The 21790-nt window shown below is 44.9% G+C and overlaps 1 protein-coding gene across 1 annotated transcript; it reads right to left on the reverse strand.

Annotated features, from left to right (window-relative positions):
* Positions 1–410: 410 nt before the first annotated feature.
* Positions 411–21687, reverse strand: HDDC2 (HD domain containing 2). Its single transcript, XM_021716086.1, has 7 exons — positions 21577–21687; positions 21274–21486; positions 20811–20932; positions 18777–18879; positions 10536–10604; positions 1957–2095; positions 411–1134 (listed from the first exon to the last, which is right to left on the reverse strand). The coding sequence occupies exons 1-7, from the start codon at positions 21685–21687 to the stop codon at positions 1037–1039; spliced, it is 855 nt and encodes a 284-aa protein (XP_021571761.1). The 3' UTR covers positions 411–1036.
* Between the last annotated feature and the right edge of the window lie 103 nt (positions 21688–21790).

Genomic DNA, 21790 nt, shown 5'->3' on the forward strand with positions numbered 1-21790 from the left:
ACATGTGTGTTGCTTCTGAGGAGACCAGGCACCTTGCTTCCTGCAGATTGGGTGTCCATGGATACTGCAGCGTTTCCAAAGAAACGGTGCCTAGAACTGTACGCTAGCCTCAAAGGCCTTCAAGCGGAAACTGATATTTGAGTTAAAGAAACAGGCATCATCTGACAAGAGCCACACCAGAATACTGGGCAGGTCTGCATGATGGTCTTCTTTTCTGTACTTCTCAGTGTAACAGCAACTGGGGTGGATGACTTATTCTATAAAACGGAAAGGAGGGAGAGACACTGGGGTTGATGTATTCCCTAAGGCTCAGCAACCCTGGTTCCTAGGATATATTTCTTACCTGGTGACAAATGTTCTTATAATCAAGATTTCAAGATTTGTAAACCAGACAGGGAAAAACACAGAGAGGAAGACAAATGGCATTTAATCGTATGCTCCAACTTACATCCCTAAATGACAGAAAGGATTGGAGAGGGGCAGAACCTACTAGTAGGGTGACAAATCGAGATCCTGAAGCAGCCACGGTCAAATTCAAAATCCAGCTCAAGAGAGTGATCATCTGAATGTGGCAGCATTTCCTTTGTGGAGAGAAAACACAACTGATACCCTTTCTTTTCTCGAGTCTTATCACTAAGTCAGCTGAGGAATCTGTTCTTATAGGCAACTGCAATTAAATTTTCTACTGTTCAATAGATCTGGCCTTCAGAGATGTGGGTTGTTAAGTCAGAATAAGGGGATTTAAAATCTCCAATAAGTATCCCAAAGCTTTAGTTTAATATTTATTTAGTTAGTTAGTTCATAGAAAGGCACTTTCTGTGCCAGTCTTCATCCATGACACGTTCATGACCACTTCCTGTTCCGTGGCTTCTTTTAGTGCCTAAATTACACCACATTTCTTGCTGAAGTCCAGACAACTCAAGATAAACAGAGCCACATCTGGGAAAATCAACAGATCAACAATGGCAAAACACGATGCCATAAACTGGAAAAATAAAATATTTGTTACAGGAGTGCAGCAGTGTAGACAGTGGTCTCAGGAATGCGGCTCACAGGCGGCTGCAGCTATGTTGGCATTTCTTTCAGCCTCAAGTTCAGATACAAGCTGGACTATCTCAGGGTGACTGAATTTTCCTGCACAGCAAAGAGACAGGGAAAAAGAAATCCCCATATTGACAGGAGAATACATCCATTTCCCCAGCTTGATCCCAGGACTCAACAGGGGCGCTAGTCTGTGACCTGACCCCCTTCCCTGCACAGCAGAAGGAAATGCCAATCCCGGGAAGGGACCGAAGGGGCCACTTGGTGTTTATTCTCTGTCACCCCGGTTGCAACCGAGTATGAGGATGACAATCAGGCCAGGAACCATCCGTCAGGCAGGGCTAGGGGTAACATCCCGAGACGGCTCCTGAATGCCTCCACCAGGAACTTGGAGAAAACTCAGGTTGGAGAGAGCACAGAGAGCTAAAAGCAATCCCCACCTGTTTGGAAACTCCAGTTAACTAAGGGGGACCAAAAGGTCTACGCTGTCCCGGGATGTAACCAGGGGGCCGGCGTCTCTCCTGCAAACACCCTGACGCTTCAGCAGGCAGATCTGTGCTGTGGTCCCCGCTCCTCAGCCATCCCAGATTTCCACCCTGGCAGCACTCACGCTTGGAGCCACTGCAGGTCCATGGCGGCTCGCAGAGGGTCCTGTGAAGCCCAACATCTCTCCCCTCGCCGTCTCTCCTGGCCTGTGCCTTTTGCGGCTCACAGGTCATGCCCCACGAAACACTGCTCCATGTGTTTCCTGTCCTCAACTTCTTCCCGAACGTTCCCCTCCCTTTCTTTTTAGATGCCCCACACGGACGGGTCAGAAGAGGACACCAACATGGGGTTTCACATTAGTTTCACAGTAGTCACGGCACTGAGTAAGCCACACTCAAACGGATTCTTGCTGAAAATGGGGCCGAGTACCTGCCGTGGAATCGTAGAAGTCTTGCAGTCTCCCGGGTTTGTTCTCAAGGTCTTCGTATTCAGATGCCTGAAGAATCATCTCACACTGGTCCAGCTGCTTCACAAATCTGGCTTCTGCGGTAGATTGGGTCTCGTACTCCTAAGTAAGGCGACAATCAGAGCAGCACGATTAGGGCCGCAGGATAGGGTACTCCCGGAAAATTCTGACTGTGATGCCTGCAATCAGAGTCATAGCTAAAAGCACATTCCGCATTGGCCACATTTCTCCGCTGCATGCACACCCTTCAGTTACTTCACCTGTGACCTCACAGCCTAACCCCCGCTCTGCGCGAGATGGGCACGCTCGCCATTCCAAGCATTCCACCAGACGCCGCAGAAGGCTCGCGGTTCATCGTAGACACTTCTAAGCGCTGTTCCTCCTGTTTAATATCCTGTCTTCAATTCGAGATCATCACTCTTTAATCCTGAACTGCTTAGATCTTTTTCACTTCAAGCTGGTGCTTCATCTTAGGCTTCTCAAACTTGCCTTACCCTCTCCATTTAATGTCAGGTTTCCTTTTCCTTTGTCAGTGGATTTTTAGCTTCACCATTTACTTTTAGTTACCACCTTACCTGGGGTTCTCTGTCCTTACTTTCCACAAAGGGAAGATTTAATTAAGTCCCTCCGGGTTACAACTACTGAGGATACAGCCAGGATCTGAGGAGTCTGCACTGGAGGAGTCTGCACTGCCCATGTTGGAAGTGGGGGTGGGGAGGCACACCTTTGTGCCTCTCCCCGCTGGTCCCGCCCTCTGAAGTGCAGACCTGGAACACAAAGCTCCAGGAGATCTGCGTCTTCCAGCGTGACACATGCTACACAACCACAAGTGCCAATCAGTACCCCACAGACTCATTCTTCCATTAAGACCAAAGTGCTCCCAACTGGTTTCCCTGCCAAGTTCTCATTTGTAATTCCACCCCAGATGTGTTTGGATAATAAACCTGTCACGCTCTCCTGGCAGGGTGATGTGATAGGAATCACTGAAAAGTTTCTTGGTTTTTATTAGATGCCTTATTCTCCTACAGGCAGCTATTCGGATTTGATAGAGCTGAAAATCGTACAGGGGAATCATTTAAATATGGATACATTTTGCTTTATCTCCAAGGCACTTAAAAATAATTGCATTTTATTAAGTATTTATTCACATTTATAGTTTTATATATTTATATTTAATAAATTCAAGTTCATGGTACAACAAAAGGAATACTCCACGTCATAGCAGTCTAGAGCTTTTCTTTTTCTTTTCTGAAAGTTGAAAGTGCGAAAAAGATGTAAAGACCATAGGACATAAAATATATTTTATAATAAATTCTGGTGAACTTATAGACTTCTTTTAAAAGAAATACAAATTGTTGAATTTTTCCCAATTATGGGAAAAATTATGATTCCGGCATTTTCCAGTTTTATTTTTCAGTTAAGAAAAAAGAATACTATAGACAAAAACTCCGGGAGTGAGAAGGACACATGGCATTTGGAGAAATTACTGCAGAGGCTCCTAAGGTCAGGAGAGTCGTGTTCTGGCCTGCATTTCAGAAAGTTCCCTCTAACTGCAGTGTGGATAACAGCTAGAAGGCAAGCAGAAAATTCGGGTTCTGAGAGTTTGTAGCACTAGCAGAGGAGTCACAAGAACCTGGTCTAAGACTGAGGCTGTGAACGTCTGTGATGATCTGTGGGCCCTGGGAATCGGAAAATCGCAAAACACCCTGCAGGTATTCACTAGGAATCTCAGTTTTGAAGAACAGCGGTCGATGGTGGGAGGGACGGCGCCCACTCCGACGGCAAGGCGCCGACGCCAGACAGCTTGACACTAGTGCATCCTCCCATCTTGCCTGCAGGTGCTCCCTTCCAGGAGAGGATCCCACGTGAGGAGAAGCCATGGGGAAACTGAGAGGGATAACAGAGGTGAAGAAAAGACCCAGAAAAAATGGGGAAGGGGCTGGGCACGAGAGATCACACCTGTAATCCCAGCCCTTTGGGAAGCCGAGGTGACAGGATTAAGTTTGAGATCAGCCTGAGCAACATAGTGAGTCCTTGTCTATATAAAAATAAAAAACTTAGCCAGATGTTGGCGCATGTCTCTGGTCTCTGGCTACTCGGGAGGCTGAGGTGAAATGAATGCGTGAGCTCAGAAGGTACTTCAGCCTGGGTGGTGGAGTAAGACCTCAACTCAAAAACAAGCACACACACACACACACACACACACACACACACACACACACACACACTCACACACACACAAATGGTGAAGGAAACAAAGCCAAGAAATCTCTAAAAGTAAACCACCATTTTTTTTTTTTTTTTGAGCTAGAGTCTCACTCTGTTGCCCAGGCTGGAGTGCAGTGGCACGCTCCTGGCCACCCCAGCCTCGACCTGCTGGGCTCTGGCGATCCTCCCGCCTCAGCCTTCCAAGGAGTCGGAACTACATATGGCTGCTACCATGCCTGGTTTATTTTTGATTTATTGTAGAGATGAGGTCTCACCAAGTTGTCTGAGCTGGTCTCGAACCCACGGGCGAAAGCAATCCACTTGCCTCAGCCTCCCAAAGTGCTGGGATGACAGGATGAGCCACTGAGCCTGGCCTAAACCACCATATTTTAACACTACATTTTAAAAAACACAACAACAATAACAAAAGCAAAAGAGGAAACTCTTATGAAATTAAAAAAAGCAATCTACTTTTACCACAAAAAGGAATCAGCAAGTATTTGAGGTAATGCATATGTTAACTAGCTCAATTTAGCTACTCCGCAATGTATACATATTTCAAAGCATCATGCTGCACACCATAAATATAGTTTTTATTTGCCCATGTAAAAGTAACAAAAACTGGGAAAAAAAATCTGATTCAAGTTTCTTTCAGAGAAAAAAAAAGTTCAGAAAAACTGCTCACCAAAAATAAGCAACAGAAAAGCTGAGGTCGGATCCCCTACAAATTTACCATGAGATAAAAAGAATAAAAAGCAAAATAACATCTCCACAAACAATTCATATCAAAAGAACATACTCAATTGTTTAAAAAAAGAGAGATCAAATCTGTAGCAAACCTTTTCAAAAAGAGATAAAAGATATTAAAATGATGTTACATGAAAAAAGCAATATAAAAAGAATTAAAGATAAGAGAAATTTTAGAAATGAAGACCAAGCCAAAAAGAAAAAACAACAACAACAACAACCCACAAGGGTAGTTAAATATGATGGGCAAAAACTGAAAAGGGGGCCAAGTGTAAAAGTCAAAGAGAAATGAAGAAGACATAAAGAACTTGAGAGAAGGTGACAGATACTGAAGACAGGCACAGAAGAACCAACATACAGAGAAGAGTCCCATAAAAAAGAAAGCCAAAGCAAAAGGAAAAACTACTTCAAGTAAGCCTTTTGAAGGTACAATTTTTTTTAAAAGATTTGAAAGTGTCAACTGAAAATGCACACTAAATATCTAAAGCTATTAACCCAGAATGACCAACACAAAAATACATTCTAATAAAATTACCAGACTTAGAAGAAGTAAAAAAATCCTCTGGACGGCTTTGTAAGAAGAGAATCCAGCTTATAAGGAAATAAAATAATGATGAGACTAACAGTAAAACTTGATGTCAGAAGAAAACGGGAGTAATGTTTTTAAGATTTTCAAGGAAAAAAGCTGGGAGCTGAGGAATTTATATTCAGCGAATCTGAACTTCAAGTACAGAGAACACAGAGAAACTATTAAAAACATGCAAGAATTTAGGGAATATTGTTCCTGTAAGCCTTTCTTGAAGAATCTTAAAAAACAAGTCTCAGACAACCAAAACTATTAAAGACTGACATTAAGGACTAGTGGAGAACATAACTACACAGTCACTTGAAGAACCAAGGCCAAATGAAGTTTAAAAGGGAGAGGTGATAGTCTGCAATGGTTAAATGCTTTAACAATGTAGACACAGCCCAACTAGAAAAAAGATAGGGAGAGGATGGAGACAGCACAGACAGTATGATTTTTAAAGTTGTCTTCAGTAACGGGAATTGATGATGGTGGTCATGGAAGCAGAGGAGGGACGTGGAGGGAAGAGGAGGCCAAGGTAACAACCCTGGGAGGGAAACGCAGGGTGTGAAATCAGGCTGAAGAGGAACATCCGAAGAAACTCAGAAGGAACAGCCAGAAAGGCACAAAGGAAGCCAGACGGGAGCAACATCACACACCTGAGGGCTGAGGCTTCCGCAGGGGCATGGCAACATCTCTTGTGCCAGGCAGCACATGGGCAGAGCAGGGCTTGCTGCATCGAGCTACACAGAGACCATCTGTGATGTTAGCAAGAACAGTGCCTTGTGGGGCTGTCTGTCATACTGTGGTGAGCTGAGGAAGCAGAGTCAGGAAGTAGAGACAATTCCTCCTTAAGCAGGGAAATGTGGCATCGGGGAGGTTTATTTCAAAACGGGACAGTGTGAACATATTTACAAGGCTTACAAAAGCTGGAAAATCTCCTACCTGATTGCTTCCATTGTCTCAAAGAAGGAAGAGGAAAGATTATTTGCTATCAAGTCAGGGGAGAGGTGGTGAGGTAGATGCTTGAAGAGAGGGACGAACAGCTAGTGTTGGGGCCAGAGACCGGGAGGGAACTGGAGACCCATCGAGGAGGGTTCTGCAGAGCCAGGAAGTTGAGGCGGGCTGTGACTCCAGCACCCATGGAGGGTCCCTACACAGTTGCCTCGCTGTCTTCGGGTAGGAATGGAGAAGACAAACCACCACGTGACTCAGATCGGGGACCTGTGGAGCCACAGCAGGAAGGGAATTCAGCTTCTAGGTCCTGAGAGTGGAGGACTGCAAGAGGAAGAGAAGGGGAGGGAAAGAACACGGTCAAACGTCTCCTTCCTCTTCCTGGGAAAGTTGGCCCTGAGTGAAGTTCTGACCCCTAGGATGTTTGTCTTTTGAGTCTTCCACTCTCCTACCTCCTAGGAACTCTCTTCCAGGGTTTTAGGATCTGCATGGACAGCAAACCCCCACCTGTACTTTGAGGACAAACAGTGTTGGGAGCCGGCCATGGAGGCCCACTGAGCATTAGGGATCAGGAAGGGCCGTTGACCCCAAGACCACTAGGATGCGTTCGGGAGCTATTGACCCCATTTCCTCCCCCTTTCTACTCAACACTAACCAGATTAAGCTCCTGTGAGCTCAAAACATAAAAACTCTGAGACCGGGATGAACACAAGCTAACTTTAGAAGCTCATCGTTCCCATTCTTCCGCAAACTGCAGTTTTGGCTTTCACACAACTTACAATTCAAACTGGGGTCACATCTAAGAGCCTTAGTATTGGTCACAGGCTTCTGGGTCATGATCTTAGGATTTACTGAAGTTGAATAAGGTGTAAATTGTAGAATATAGTTTTAGAAGACAGTCATTTTGTTGAAAGAATGCGGCTGGGTTACTTGCAGGTAGCCCACTGTGAACTTTGGACTGGGCCACATTCCAAACATTCTCTCTCTCTCTCTCTCTCTCTCTCTCTCTCTCTCTCTCTCTCTCTCTCTTCTCCCCAGTCGCTGATGCCGTCTCCACCTTTGGGGTACCCTGAACCCGGCTGGAGCTGGACTCCGGCAAAACAGGGGAGACATTTTTCAAAAGGGTACTTTTGTTTACTCAACACATCTCCAATTGGCTGAACGTTTGACAAGGTAGAAAGAAAATCTGGGGCAGGAAACAATTCAAGGGCCCTGAGAGGTGCCAAGTAGTCACCCTGGGGGAGGGGCTCCCCTTCCCCTGGGGCGCCAAAAGAGAGTTCTTTAAAGCAAAATGCAGGCATGCGATGGACCTCTTTGTGCTTTCATTAAAAAAAGGAAAATGTGTTCTCTTGGCTTGCTGAAACTTCTATGGTGAAAGATAAATGATAATCAAGCATGTTTGATTGCTTTGGGCTAATAGGCATTTAAAATGGTAAACAGCTGTGGTAATTAATATTTCAAACAACAATCAACTGGTATTTTCTGTGTAACTAGTACACCCTAAGTAACACAGGTAACAGAATGACCCTGTTTTCTTACGATTACTATTATACCTTAAGAACTTTAATTCCCACAACCTTACAATTATTGCCATTTTGCAGATGAGGACATTGAGGCACAGAGAGATTAAGTAAGCTGTGCAAGATCACATCGTTAGTAAACAGGGGAGCTTTATATCCTGGAAGTCTGACGGTGAAACTAACATTAAATATGAATTATAAAATGCATAAATACAGGAACCTGTACTGTGTTGAATACTGTGTCAAAAAATTCTTTTCCACCCGGAACTTGTAAATGTGACCTGTAAATGTAACCTTATTTAGAAATAGGTTGTCTACAGAAGTAATCAAGCTAAGACATGGTCATACTGGATTAGGGTGGGCCCTAATCAGATAAAAGGAAATTTGAACACAGATACTGATGCAGGGTGAACACCACGTGACTATGAGGAAGCAACGGAGGTATGTGTCTGTGAGTCTAGGAGCCAAGGAATGCCAAGGACCGCAACCACCAAATGCCAGAAAGAGCCAAGGACGGATCCTTCACTAGCGCTTTTGGGGAGAAATCTTCTCTAACAAGCTTCATTCATTCAGCTAATGACACTTAAAAGTTGGCAAAATTGTGACCAGTTTGGGGATTACCAAGTGCTTTAATTCTCTGTGTTATATATCTACTCAAACTCAAAGCCTTTCTCAATAACGGTTCAGGCATTCTCTTTGGAAGATACTGCAGTAAATTTTGCAACAAGATTTTTCGCCAGTTGCTGATGGCTAATTAAGAAAATAATTCATTAGATAATCCCACTGTGTTTCTAATAATTAGGCAAAAGGGTACACATTCTGGTAAACAAGGCTTTCAAATTATAAGGGCACTTCCTTCTTAAGAGACAATACATAGGATTAGTTTCATGGACTGAGGTACCATTTTTTTTCCTTGCTGTCTATCAGATACAAATCCACTTCATTATTTCTCGTCTTAGAAAGAGTGTTTCGAAAGTTTACTTGAAAGTGTGTACTTTGAGACAAGGGCCACTTTTCCTAAAGAAACCCTGCTATACTTAGTAATAGATATCACCTGCACCAGGCTATGGGCTAGACACTTTGCCAGACTTCGTTTTCATAATTATTCAACAAGATAGGTACTAAAAGCCTACGTCTCATCTTAGACTCTGGAGCCACAATGGTTTCAGATTTCAGCATTTTCTTATTTTAGAAAAAGCATACAGCACATATCATGTATATTCCGGAAGACTGCTGGTGAGGTCTGGCACAGCTCGAGCTACCAAGCAGATCGACGTCTCTCTATCAGAGCACATTAATGTTCACACCAAGAGGGATGCATGAGGGCTTTAGCCTCATGTGGGTCCAGGTAAAATTTTGCTGCCAAGTGAGTTCAGGTCAGTTCAAGTATTTTAAAGACAGGCCTTCCAGCTTTCCCATCTGTGGTAAGAGTATATGAACCTGCATGACTCTCATTTTCTAAAGGAAAAAAAAATAAGGTTAACTAGAGCAACTCACCCACCGGTGTGTAGACAGGAGGTGGGATTCAAATTCAGGTCTCTCTGGCTGCAAAGCCCTGGTCTCTGCACCACATCTGACTGCCTTAACGGGGCCAGTTCCATCCCATAATTGAGCCAAACCACAAAAATGACCGCACACTCCAGTCTGAGGCTGCTAGCACGGCCTTTCTACGGGGAAAGATCTGTGCAGCGTTTCAGTCCCGGGCACTTCCCATCTCACTCCCCAAACAAGGGAAGAACTGACCCAGCATGCGAGGTGGTGGGAAGGGGAACCCTGCCGGCTTCAGGGCTCAGGGGAGAAGCAAGCTAGGGTGGAGGCCTGGATGTGGAAAGGGGCGGTGGAAGACTGGGCTCTGGCAACCGGGAGAGTGAAGCAGGGATCTGCGGAAGATGGGAAAAGTGAGAGCAGGAGGCTGGGCTGTCCGAGAGCCAGAGCGGGTCCAGGGCTCAGGCAAGGGAGCGGGTCCGGTTCCGCTGAGAAACTGCAGCGAAAGAGGGGACCGTTTCCCTTCACGAGTGAAGAACAGCCTTAGGAGAGGGAAGCACGAGGAGCCAACGGCCGGACCAGCCTTTCCTGCTCCTGCCTTTGTATCCGGCCTCTTCACCCTTGACTGTGGCAGCGCCTCACCTTGACTTCACCAGCCCTGAAAGCCTCCAGGGTTTTACAGGCGGGCAACAGACTCCTTGAGGGAAACACGCGTGAGGTCACAGAACCACAGAGGGGTGAGGTGGGACTCGATCCCAGTCCTGAGTCCCAAAGTCCGTGTTCAAAGACCAGAAATGGGCAGGGGCCCGTGGGCGAAGAAGCAAGAAACCCGGGAGCTGTGGGTCAAGGACCAGGCATTACGGTGTCAAGGAAAACAGAGAATCTGAAGGGAAAAATGTTTCCACCAGTTAGAAGTTTCTGCAGCAACCGGGAGGTGAGAGACATAAATGAGACAGTAACAAGTTAGAGACAGCTCGTGAAGATAATGTCAGTCAACTAAAATGGTTAATGAGTCATATAAATTCAGTTACAAATAAAAGTAACCCATCATGTATGTACTTACTTCCCACAGTTCATAGAGTTCCTTTCTGAGGTCCTCTGGCAGAAGCTGGGTTATCTGCTTCATAGCTTCCTGAAATACCAAACCATTCTTTCAATTATGTTCGCATTTATCTAAGGTAACAACTAATTCACGAAAGCCAAATTAACGGGCTCAGACTCTTGCAAATAGCTCCCAAAGGAGCAAGAGAATATCCTGGCCTATGTCGGACAATATCCATAGCTTATAAGGAAGGCCGTTGGGTACATGAAACGAATACGTGTATTAATTCCTATGGGCTTCACTGAGCACTTGTGGTCTGCAACACAACAGACACGAAAAAGGACAACAGATAAGGCAATTATAGAAATGTTGGAGGTTCCAGGATTTTGTATCTTACGGGTAAATTACAACATACCCACATACATTTCAATCATCAACATACCAGATTTCAAAACAAAGCTGAGAGTGGGGAGAATGGGAAACCATGAATTACAAAGTTCAGAGAAATTTTTGTATGTTCATTTTCTATTGTTAACATGTTTTTATTGTAAAATTTATAGTACCACGTAGACAGTGATTGCGATTAACACAAAGAAAGTTCATGATAGGATTCTGTAGGCTCAGAAACTCACAGGCTATAAAGGGAAATTTAAAAGCAATTGGCCGGCCAAGTCATCCATATAGCCCCTCCACAAATATGTGCAGTAACAGGGAGCCCGGCACCCCAAGAGGCTGCCATCGTGGCTTTAGGCAGTGCTGACGGAAGAAAGTCCTTCCTTCTATCAATTGAAAGCCGCCCCTGCAGTTCTTCCACCAAGCCCAGCCCCATCCCTCTTGCTTTCCTCTCTCATCCCTAAACACACCCCACCAAGCAGGTGGACGGTGACCCCGCTGAGCCAGACTCTATGTGGCCACAGTGACTGGTCTTATAACTCAAGGAATAGTCTTATAACTCAAACCAGGCCACTCGGGGGCCATCTACATGATTTGTCCAGCAGAGACTAGGACAGAAGCCACAACACACGGCACAAGGAGAAGCCTAAGAGTTTGCTAAAACCCAAAGAAAAGCAGAGATGAAAGAATAAGAGAGTGAAAGGTATTCTGTACTTATTTCTAGTCTCAGAGGTCCCAGAAGGTGCCCTATTCCCATCTCTTTCTTCATTTCTGAGTTGCACCACGATCCTGCTAAAATATGTTTTAGGGGCAACTTTCTTACACATGGCTTCAATTTCCTTCACCACCCCCCTTCTGTACCTTTTAATCTGCCTCAATTCTTCTAGCCACAGAGGCGAGGCTCCTCGATCAGAATATGGTTGTAGGAGTTATTTCTGCCAACATAAAGGTCTTATACAAAGTAATGAGTTGGACTAAAACAAAAATGGATATTTGTGTTTATATTCACTTATTACTAGGAGGGAAAAATGCTATAGACTATAACCACTTCTAGAGCAAACCACATTTGCAAATGACAACCGTCTGCTCGTATAGGTCACATCACCCTCTTAAATGGTTTGTTCGGTGGAAGCACCATACGAGCCTTCGTAGAACAAAATTTAGTGCATGTTGTACCTGCACTCTCCCTTCTTTCTGCTTCATAAAGTTCAGCATAAATACTTGAGAAAATACCTTGCATTTCCAGAAATTAAAGGTGTCTTTATAAATAGATTGCTTTTCTCTACACTATTCCAGAAACAGGTGTGCTCATTCCTTCTGGTTGAAAAGAATGAACTGAATAACATGTATGTACACATGTCATCAAAATGTAAACTTTAGAATACAAATACAAAAGTCCCGCTTTGACAAGAGATTATTTTACTTCCTTTAAAGCGAGGCACTCAGAGCTAAATATAGTGATTTATGTGTGATCTGACCAAGGCAGAACAGAATGGAACCCGCTGCCTCCCTTGTGCTAGACACTAAGACATAATTGACTTTTTGGTGACCACACCCAATTACTTTTTTTTTTTTTGAGACAGGGTCTTGCTCTGTAGCTCAGGATGGAGTGCAGTGGCATGATCCTGGCTCACTGCAGCCTTGAACTCCTAGTCTCAGGTCATCTTCCCACCTCTGTCTCCTCAGTATCTAGAACTATGGGCACATACCACCATGCCCAGTCAATTTATATATATATATATATATTTGTGTGTGTGTGTGTGTGTGTAGAGATAAGGTCTCACTATGTTGCCCAGGCTGGTATCAACACCTGGGTTCAAGTGATCCTTCCTCTTTGGCCTCCCAGAGTGCTAGAATTACAGGCATGAACCACCACACCTGGCCCAATTATTAACTTATTAATAAGTTTCTTCTTTTCTAAAATCATGAGGCTCTTTAAAAAACACAACCACCCACTACTGGGGAGAGAAGAAGCTACTCAGTAAATGGTGCTGGGAAAACTGGCTGACCACATGCAGAAGATTGAAACAGGAGTCCTACCTATCCCCATACACAAAAATGAACTCTAAATGAATCCCAGACCTAAATGTAAAACCTCAAACTGTAAGAACCTTAGAAAATGCAGGAGACACTCTTATGAAAGTTGAAAATGGCAACCAATTCTTGACCAAAACCCAATGTGCCCAGGCCGTAAGAGATGAGAGAGACAAGTGGGACCTCATCAAACTGAGCAGCTTCTGCAAAGCCAAGGAAACCAGCAAGAGAGCAGGGAGACAGCCCACAGACTGGGAAAAAGTATTTGCCAACAGTATGTCTGACAAAGGCCTAACATCAAGGATCTGCAAGGAACTCAAATGTGCTGAAAAGAAAAAAACAAACAGCCCCATTACAAAGTGGACAAAAGATATGAATAGACACTTCTCAAAAGAAGACATACGAGCAGCCAACAGATACATGAAAAAATGTTCAGCCTCACTAGTTATCAAGGAGATGCAAATTAAAACCACACTGAGATACCACCTAACTCCAGTCAGGATGGTCATCATTAATAACTCAAAAAATAACATGCTGGAGAGGATGTAGCAAAAAGGGAACACTTCTACACTGTTGGTGGTGGTGTAAACTAGTACAGTTTCTGTGAAAAACAGTGTGGTGATTCCTAAAAGTTCTAAAAATCAACTTTCCATATAACCCCACAAGCCCCCTACTGGGAATATACCTGGAAGAAATCAAATCACTCTATAAAAAAGACCTGCACACATATGTTTATCGCAACATTGTTCACAATAGCAAGAACATGGAACCAACTGTGCTGCCCATCAAGAGAGGACTGGATTAAAAGAATGTGGTACATATCACAACGGAATATTATGTAGCTATAAAGAAGAACAAAATCATGAATTTTGCAGCAACCTGGATGGAATTAGAGCTTATAATACTGAGTGACCTCTCCCAGAAACAAAGCGCCGAGTACCACATGTTCACACTTCTAAGTGGACCTTGAACAACTACTGAATTACTGTAAGAAAAGAACTGAAGTAGTAGGAAACCGGGGAGGAGGTGGGGAGCTGGGATTGACAGGAGTGGATATCTGCCTGGGGAAGGAGGGGCACATCTCATCAATAAGGGTACTGGCACGATGAATATTTGTATACCTAATCCTGAAGTGCACCCCACAATTTTAAAATAAAAATTAAAAGAGGAAAGAAATTTTTAAAAACACAATGGACAGCAAACAAACATGTCGTTGCACTCTTCCTGAAACTGAGCGATGATTCTTCTAGATCCAATTGATGGTTGGTAATTACATGATCAGAACTGCGATTCTGGGACCTCTTAGACAGCTAATATTCTTTGTTTGGCATCAAATGCCAGAATCAGGCTCCCTTCTTAATGAACCCCCTGAAACTGACTTGGCTGACGTCCAGGGTGCGTGGCTGAGGATGCCAGGGGCCCCCTTGCTCGCATAAGCCCCGGCATTCTCACTTCCATACTGAGTTTCACCTTGCTGTTCGTCTAGATTAGAGTGACTGCTTGCCCTAGTCTCTTCCTCTGTTAGCAGAATATGTCAAAAGCCTGCCTCAAGTTTGGAGTTGAATGACGCTTTCAGCCAACACCTTGTGTCAGTTTCGCGACGAGCATCTGGAAAGCTTGCCTCCTCATACACTGCCGAGGCTGAACAGTGGAGTGGTCGACTAAAGGCGCTAGATCCAGACTGGGTTTCAAACTCAGCTTGCCAACTACCAGCCATGGGACCCAAGCGAGTTGCTTAACCTTTGTCCTTTGGGTTTCTCATCGCATATAAAATGGGGTTAAACAGTGGTACCGACCTAAGAGGACTGTGAGGGTGAAAAGGCTAATACATGTAAAGTGCTTATTGCTGGCATACAGTAAGCACTCTGTAAACATTCGCTACATTTCCCATTTTATCAGGTCTGCCAGGTTCACTTCCATGACAAAGCTCCATTCTCTTTTTCACCTCACGGATTCACATGTACCATGACTGTGCCTTCTGCTTTCATAAGGTCTTCCCTTTGCAAAGAAATATCATCGGCCATTGCTATATTCTATCTTCATTCCCACCAGATCCTGACGGTCCTTATCAAGCCTCATTTATCAGCTTGGTCATAACATGAAGTTTACGTTATCATGTTAAGGCAGGGCGCCAGACTACAAGTCCTGCTTTGGGCCTTTTTCTTCTATGCCTCCACCCTCCCGTCCGTCTCAATATCTACCCTTCTCCAGGTTTATCAAGGGCAGTCAGTCCTCCACGTCAGTGGCTTCCACAACTGTGGGTTCAACCAACAGACTGAAAATACTAAAAAAAAAAAAACAAAAAAAACCTCCATAAAAAGATACAAATAAAATAAAAAACAATACAGTAGGACAACTATCTAAATCACATTCGCGTTGTATTGGGTGTTACAAGGAATATAGAAATGACAGAATGTGTGTAGGTTATATGCAAATACTACACCATTTCATACAAGGGATTTAGGCACCAGATTTTGGTGTCTGTGAAGGTCCTGGAACACGGAGAGACGACCGTATTTTTCCTCCCTCCTACTTCAGTTTAAAGCTGTGCTGATCCAGTCAGCAAGGGCAAATGAGGTTTTCTGGTTCTCATTATGGAAGCTTTGCCGAGAGCCAAGAAGCCCCGTCTAATTAGCCTAATGCATGGTTCAGACATCCAAATCTTGTCCATAAACACCATCCGCATAAAGAATTGTTCACCTCCCCAATTTACTTCTCTGTTTCCAAATCCTAACCAGCAGCAGGAAGAGGCAAAAGAATACGAGTGCAAAGCCTTCGGTTTCTTGTCCAAGAAATGGTGGTTCTTTAAGATGCCACCCGTTCCCTCGTGCTGATAATGTTTGTTCCCCTGTGATCAGCTGGAGTGGGCAGCCGTCAGGAGGTTGCACCAAGTTGGAAAGGCTCCTTGTCGAGGCAGGACACAGCATCCTAGAAGGCAGCAGCAGCCTCTCGACTGCTCAGGCCCCGCTCTGCCGATCCACGCGACATCCCTAGCCAGCCTCAGCCTTGTCGGGCAGTGCTGGCTTTCTTCGCCTCCAACAGTTGGAGATGACCCTGGCATACTCCATCCAGAAGGTTCTAACTTGCCCCTCTGTGGAGCAAACCCCAAATTCCCTATGTGCTTCCAGAGGGATGATGTGTCTTTTCCTCTTCTGCTGTGTCCCGTTTCTCCAAGCCTTTTCTTCTTCTTTTTTTTTGAGTCGGAGTCTCAATTCGTAACCCAGGCTAGAGAGCAGTGGCACACCCGCAGCCACCCCAGCGTCGACCTGCTGAGCTCCAGCGATCCTTCCACCACAGCCTGCCAAATAGCCGGAACTACAGGTGTGCGCTACCACGTCCGGCTGATTTTTTGATTTATTGTAGAGATGTAGTCTTGTCAAGTTGCCCAGGCGGGTCTCACACCTGTGGGCTCATGCAGTCTCCTCACTTCTGCCTCTCAGAGTGCTGGGATTACAGGCTGAGCCACCGCGCCAAGCCTTTTCTTCATTTTAAGGTCTTTGATGGCCCTCTGGTACTTTGGCACATGATTTCTCTCCACAATGTCCAGATTTACCCTTGAATAAACGATCACACATCCTGCAATAAGTCATATAACTGAGAAATCTGTCCTCCCTTTCCCTCCATGTTATATTTCATTACTCACATCCTCTGGTGGCGATTCTTTTTTGCAACTCAGAATCTTGAGATAACTGGTTTCTTTTTGTATTAATTCTGCCAATCAATCGAAGAATTATTTATTCATGGCTGAGATTCATGTAATTCGGTAATCCCAAATCCACGAGGACTTGCACATAATGTTTACCTGTTCCAACGTCACCCCGAGGTCCAGCAGGGAAAGATGCTGGTTTTTTAAAACTTACGGGAAGCAAGTCGTGAAGAATCCATGCCTTGAGACAAGCTGTTTTATAATCAAAGCAGTCGATCTAACTACTTGCTTTCCTACACGGTGCTTACAATTACATTGATTAAGAGTGTTGGCTACACAGATTTCAGCTTTAGTCACCTGCATCCAATGACTCCTCACTGAAAACACATACCGTTCAGAGACCAGCTGTGGCCAGAGGCCACTCCTGAGGGAAGGGGCAGGAAGAAACCAGGTATAGGGGAAAACAGTCCACATTCAGACAATACCCCACAATTCAGAGAGAACTGAGTACCACATGTTTTCATTCATAAGCAGACCTTGTGCAGTTATCATACCACTATAAGAAAGGGATGGCTAGTAGTGGGAAACTGCCTGGGGAAGCAGGGGATGAGACTGGCAGCTGAGGGAAACTGCCAGGGGAGGGAGGGGCACACCTCATCCACAAGGTGACCTGCAGAATGAACATTTGTAGACTTAACCCCGAAATGTACCCCACCTCTTTAAAATAAAAATTTTTTTTAAAAGAGAGAAACATCTTCTTAGCTTCCTTAGCCCTTGTCGTGTCGTGGTCAGCCTGTGCTTGGGACCTGTCCTCTGGCAGGAAAAGATCACATTCCTCACACCGTTTTCCTGGTGCCTGGAACTCTTAAACTGGGACCCTCACTCCTTGTGACTCTCCTTCCCTCTGGAGGGGCAGAACTCTCATTGGCTACTGAGCTCTAGGCTCCCCCACTTCTAAGAACCACCATTCATTTTATTTATTTGTTTATTTTAAAGCCGGGGTCTCATTGTCACCCAGGCCGGCGGGCAGTGGCATGATCATGGCTCGCTGCAGCCTCAACCTCCTGGGATCAGGCATCTTTCTCAGCCTCCCAAGAAGCTGAGACTAGAGGTATGCACCACCATACCCAGCTAATTTTTAAAATTTTTGGTAGAGATGAGTTCTCACTCTGTTGCCTAGGCTGGTCTCGAACTCCTGGGCTCAAGCCATCCTCCCACCTTGGTGTTTCAAAGTGTTGGGATTACAGGTATGAGCCACCGCACCTGGCCAGAAGAGCCATTTAAACCCACCTGACCTGCTAAATCATTTCAATAAAGACGCCCTCTACTCAGTAATTTAAGACCGATCCCTCATAGGCCTACAGTAAAAGCAGCTCGTAGGAACCAGCCATTCAGCATCCAAAAGTCTCCCTAGACCTTCCAGCCTCTGTTTCAAACATGTCTTCCTCCTTGGCCCCAGGGACTGGGTTTAGAATCCAAAAGGACACTGATTGAATATTTCACAGATGTCGTTCATTTCTTTCTAATACAAACATTTTCTTTACTTTCAACCACTAAAGACTAACTTAAAATTTATCAACTAATAAATATAATAATGATTATACTGTAATATATAGCACTTCTCTCAAAAGAGTTTAACATGGAGAAGTCCCACAAATTTACTTAAGTGCAACTATTTCCATCATTCTATTGAAAGTCATGCTGTCTATATCCACATAGTATTGAGACCTGAAACGAACATAATTTTCTGTCCCTGTGTCAACAAGGCTGGGAGCAGGCATGTATTCTTGTGTTAAACATGGCCAAGACACGCAAAAAACCAATTCACAGCTTATTCCAGGAAATCCCTGCTTCTGGAAAATAAGACTGTAAACCACTAAAACAGAACAAGCACTGCCAGCTTACTCTTCAAAACTTTTAAGACCTTCACTATTTCCACCAGCCCTAAGATATTATGTTCTGAACTATACAATCCCAGCCAGTTGTCTATCTTACCAGATACATCTTAACACCCTTCAACCCAGGCCCTTAAACTCTAGAAACATCCTTCCCTGAATTTCCCCTTCCTGAGACCCTGTGAAGCCTGTCAAGAAGGCGTCTCCCTTGCTGCAACAGGTCTAATAAACTTAGCTTTTGCTTCAGCAACAGGTTTTTCTGGCGGTCTTCCGCAGTCAACAGTTAACACTGACCTCTTCTCGTCTATGTTTCTCTTCTTTGGGAATGTTATCTGCTGGTGCTATGTCTCCAACGATGCACTCTGCCATATCGTGAACCAGGGCTAGGCGTACGCATCTGACCAGGCAAGAAATATTGAGTAATTACACAGGATTCCATTCACAAGTCCCTTCTCTAGACTATTTTGAAATTACATAATATATTTTTCTTCCTCTACCCTTACAGAATATTTTGATGCAGGGTTTTCTGAAGTAATTATATTCTGCCAGCCTACAACAGTTCTGAATCAAACCTGCCGGTTTATATCCAACAAAATACATACGAGCAGAGGAAATCGTTAGCATGCATTGTTTTTTTAATAAGATAGCTAGTTTCTCAAACCTCACTTTAAAAGGCTGATAACTTCAGATTATAAAACCATGACATGAATCTGGTCATAGCATTTACTTACAATACTTAGATACAATACTTAGAAACAACTATTCTACCCCATTGTACCTGTCAGATGCCAAAATGGGGCCATCGGCAGAGTCACAGGTGGGTTGGACAGATGTGGGTTTGAATCTAGCAATCAGTACTTATTAGCTGTGTGACCTTCGTCAAGTTACTTAATTTCCTTAACTGTTCAATGTTGTCACCCTTTATAATCTTGTAAAAAAGGGATAATACTTCAAAAGGATGGCATGAAAATTAATTTTTTTTTTCGAGTTGGAGTCTCACTCTGTCGCCCAGACTGGAGTGCAGTGGCCGCTCCCGGCCACCGCAGCCTCAACCTCCTGGGCTCTGGCGATCCTTCCGCCTCAACTTTCTAAGCAGTTGGAACTACAGGCGTGCGCCATCACACCTGGCTAATTTTTTTATTTATTGTAGAGATGAGGTCTCACCAAGTTGCCCAGGCGGGTCTCGAACCCACAGGCTCAGGCAATCCACTCACCTCAGCCTTCCGAGGCGCGGGATTACAGGCTGAGCCACCGAGCCCGGCGAAAATTAAATTTGATGATGCATTTTCCTGGCTCAGGTTGACCATTCAGCAAACAGTTATGATTATAACCAGCATCATCAAAATAATGAGGTCCAGTCATCAGACAAAAGCCGAAGAGGGCCAGCGTGTTTTACGTTCCTGCTGCCAAGCACAAGGCTTCCTCTTAGATTTCCTTGTCTCGGTTTCCTGCTCATTTAGTTCAAATCTCAGCCTACACCTAATTTCATCTCTACTGGATCTCACTTTCTTCTTACACCATTTGCCCCAAACCTCCTCAGTCCTGCACCATCTCCTGAATCACGGGACTCCTCAGACTCCCTGATTGACCCCTTACCGCAGTCACGTGGATTCCCTTCTCATTCCCAAAACACTCTGTACCGTCCTACTCACAGCTTGGGTTTCTCAGCCCTACTCTCTGCCTTCCCCTACCTCTCTCCCTAAGTCAGCTCACACTCTGCTTCCTCCAGTAACATCAACCATGAACAGGTGACCTCCCTGACCGCTTGAACACTGTTCATTTTCGACCATTTTGTGCATTTATAGAAGCCACGATGGGCCTATGTAATTCATTTGGGATTTATTTACTGTCTCATATTGCTAGTAAACTTTGTGCTGTGCTCAACAGCATCTTAAACACTTGTTGATTAACTGAAGGGGGAGAGGATAGGTCTTTCTCAGCTGTATCTTGTGCACGGAACTCCAAAAAGTCACCTCACGAATGAATGCTGCTATTCATTAAAGGGGCTAGCGATAAGCACATAGTGTGCTTCGACCACAATGGGACTGTGGCCATAACACACTCACCTTCAAGGCCCTGAGATCACACTTACATTTCCTCTGAGGCCAAGGCAGGGCAACAGAAAACCCAGAAGGTCATTTACAACAGCCGAAGCAAATCAACAGCGTTTTCCCACATCCTAAATCTGTACGGTTTGCCTCAAATAATTTTTCTCGACCTATCAACTAACCCACAAGAATTCAACACAGGCCTCAGTCGTGAAAAGTGGTGCATGCCACACCCACAGACCAGAACTCCTCACAAGTAACAAAGTGCACCTCAGCTTACCGGTCTTTGTTGAGATGGTCATCTTTGGTCACCATTGCCATAACTGCCATCCGGTACATGTGATCGGACACACTCTCTGGCCCCTTGACATTTCTGTACACCCAGCCAGTCCGTGGGACTCTCTGAGAAATATGAAGAAGTAGAAAAAACAAATATTTTACCTGCTATGCTCTTCAAGAGATGTGCAGGGAACAGCACCCAGGAGCAGAGTCACAGTTTCAAAGCCGGATTAAAATGTTTTACTAAATTAAATAAAATGATCGCCATCAGAACCAAACCGAGAGCTCAGAGAATGAAAGGGAGAGGGGGAGAGAGAAAAGTCAGGAGCAAAAGGCCAGCAGTCACGTTCCTCTGTTACTGGTGTATAATTACGGAAAACATACAAGTCCTTTAGACAACAAAAGGAAAATTATGTTTTTCCCAAGTAAAAAGAGTGTGGCTTTTTGCCTTCAAACAATCCTACCCTCCACAAGCAGCAAACACCCACGAAGGCTCTGAACTTGGACAAGGGATCGCCTTCCAAATTCTGAACCCAGAGGAAGAAAAGCATCTCTAATGGCTTGATGCCATCACCAGTCAAGGCTCCTCCTTTTATTCGGATCTTGACTTCTTCCTTTGAAGCTCCTAATTCCACGTTTCTAACTAAGCCCCCAGGCAGTCCTCCGACTGGCGCGACCTTTGAACTTGGGGAAATTCTGAAAAATCACTAACTGAAAACGGGGAGGGGGGAGACGCACGCGACGAAAGCCCAGTGTGTGCTGCACACACTTAGGGCGTCCTGTTCTTTCTGGAAGCCACCGGGACTGAGTCCGAGCACCCCACGCGAGCCGGCGGGGCCGGGGGATTCCGTGCTCCCCACCGGCTGCTCAGACCTCATCGTTTGGGGGGTCGGGGGCCCCGAGCGGGCTCAGTCCCGACCGGGCCAGGCCGGCGGCTCCCGGGAGGCCTCCAGGCCCGGCCTCGGGCCCCGGCCGGGGCCC

The sequence above is a fragment of the Carlito syrichta genome, unplaced genomic scaffold (assembly GCF_000164805.1).
Source record: "Carlito syrichta isolate Samal-C Ts95f unplaced genomic scaffold, Tarsius_syrichta-2.0.1 Scaffold308155, whole genome shotgun sequence".
Classification (NCBI taxonomy): domain Eukaryota; kingdom Metazoa; phylum Chordata; class Mammalia; order Primates; family Tarsiidae; genus Carlito; species Carlito syrichta.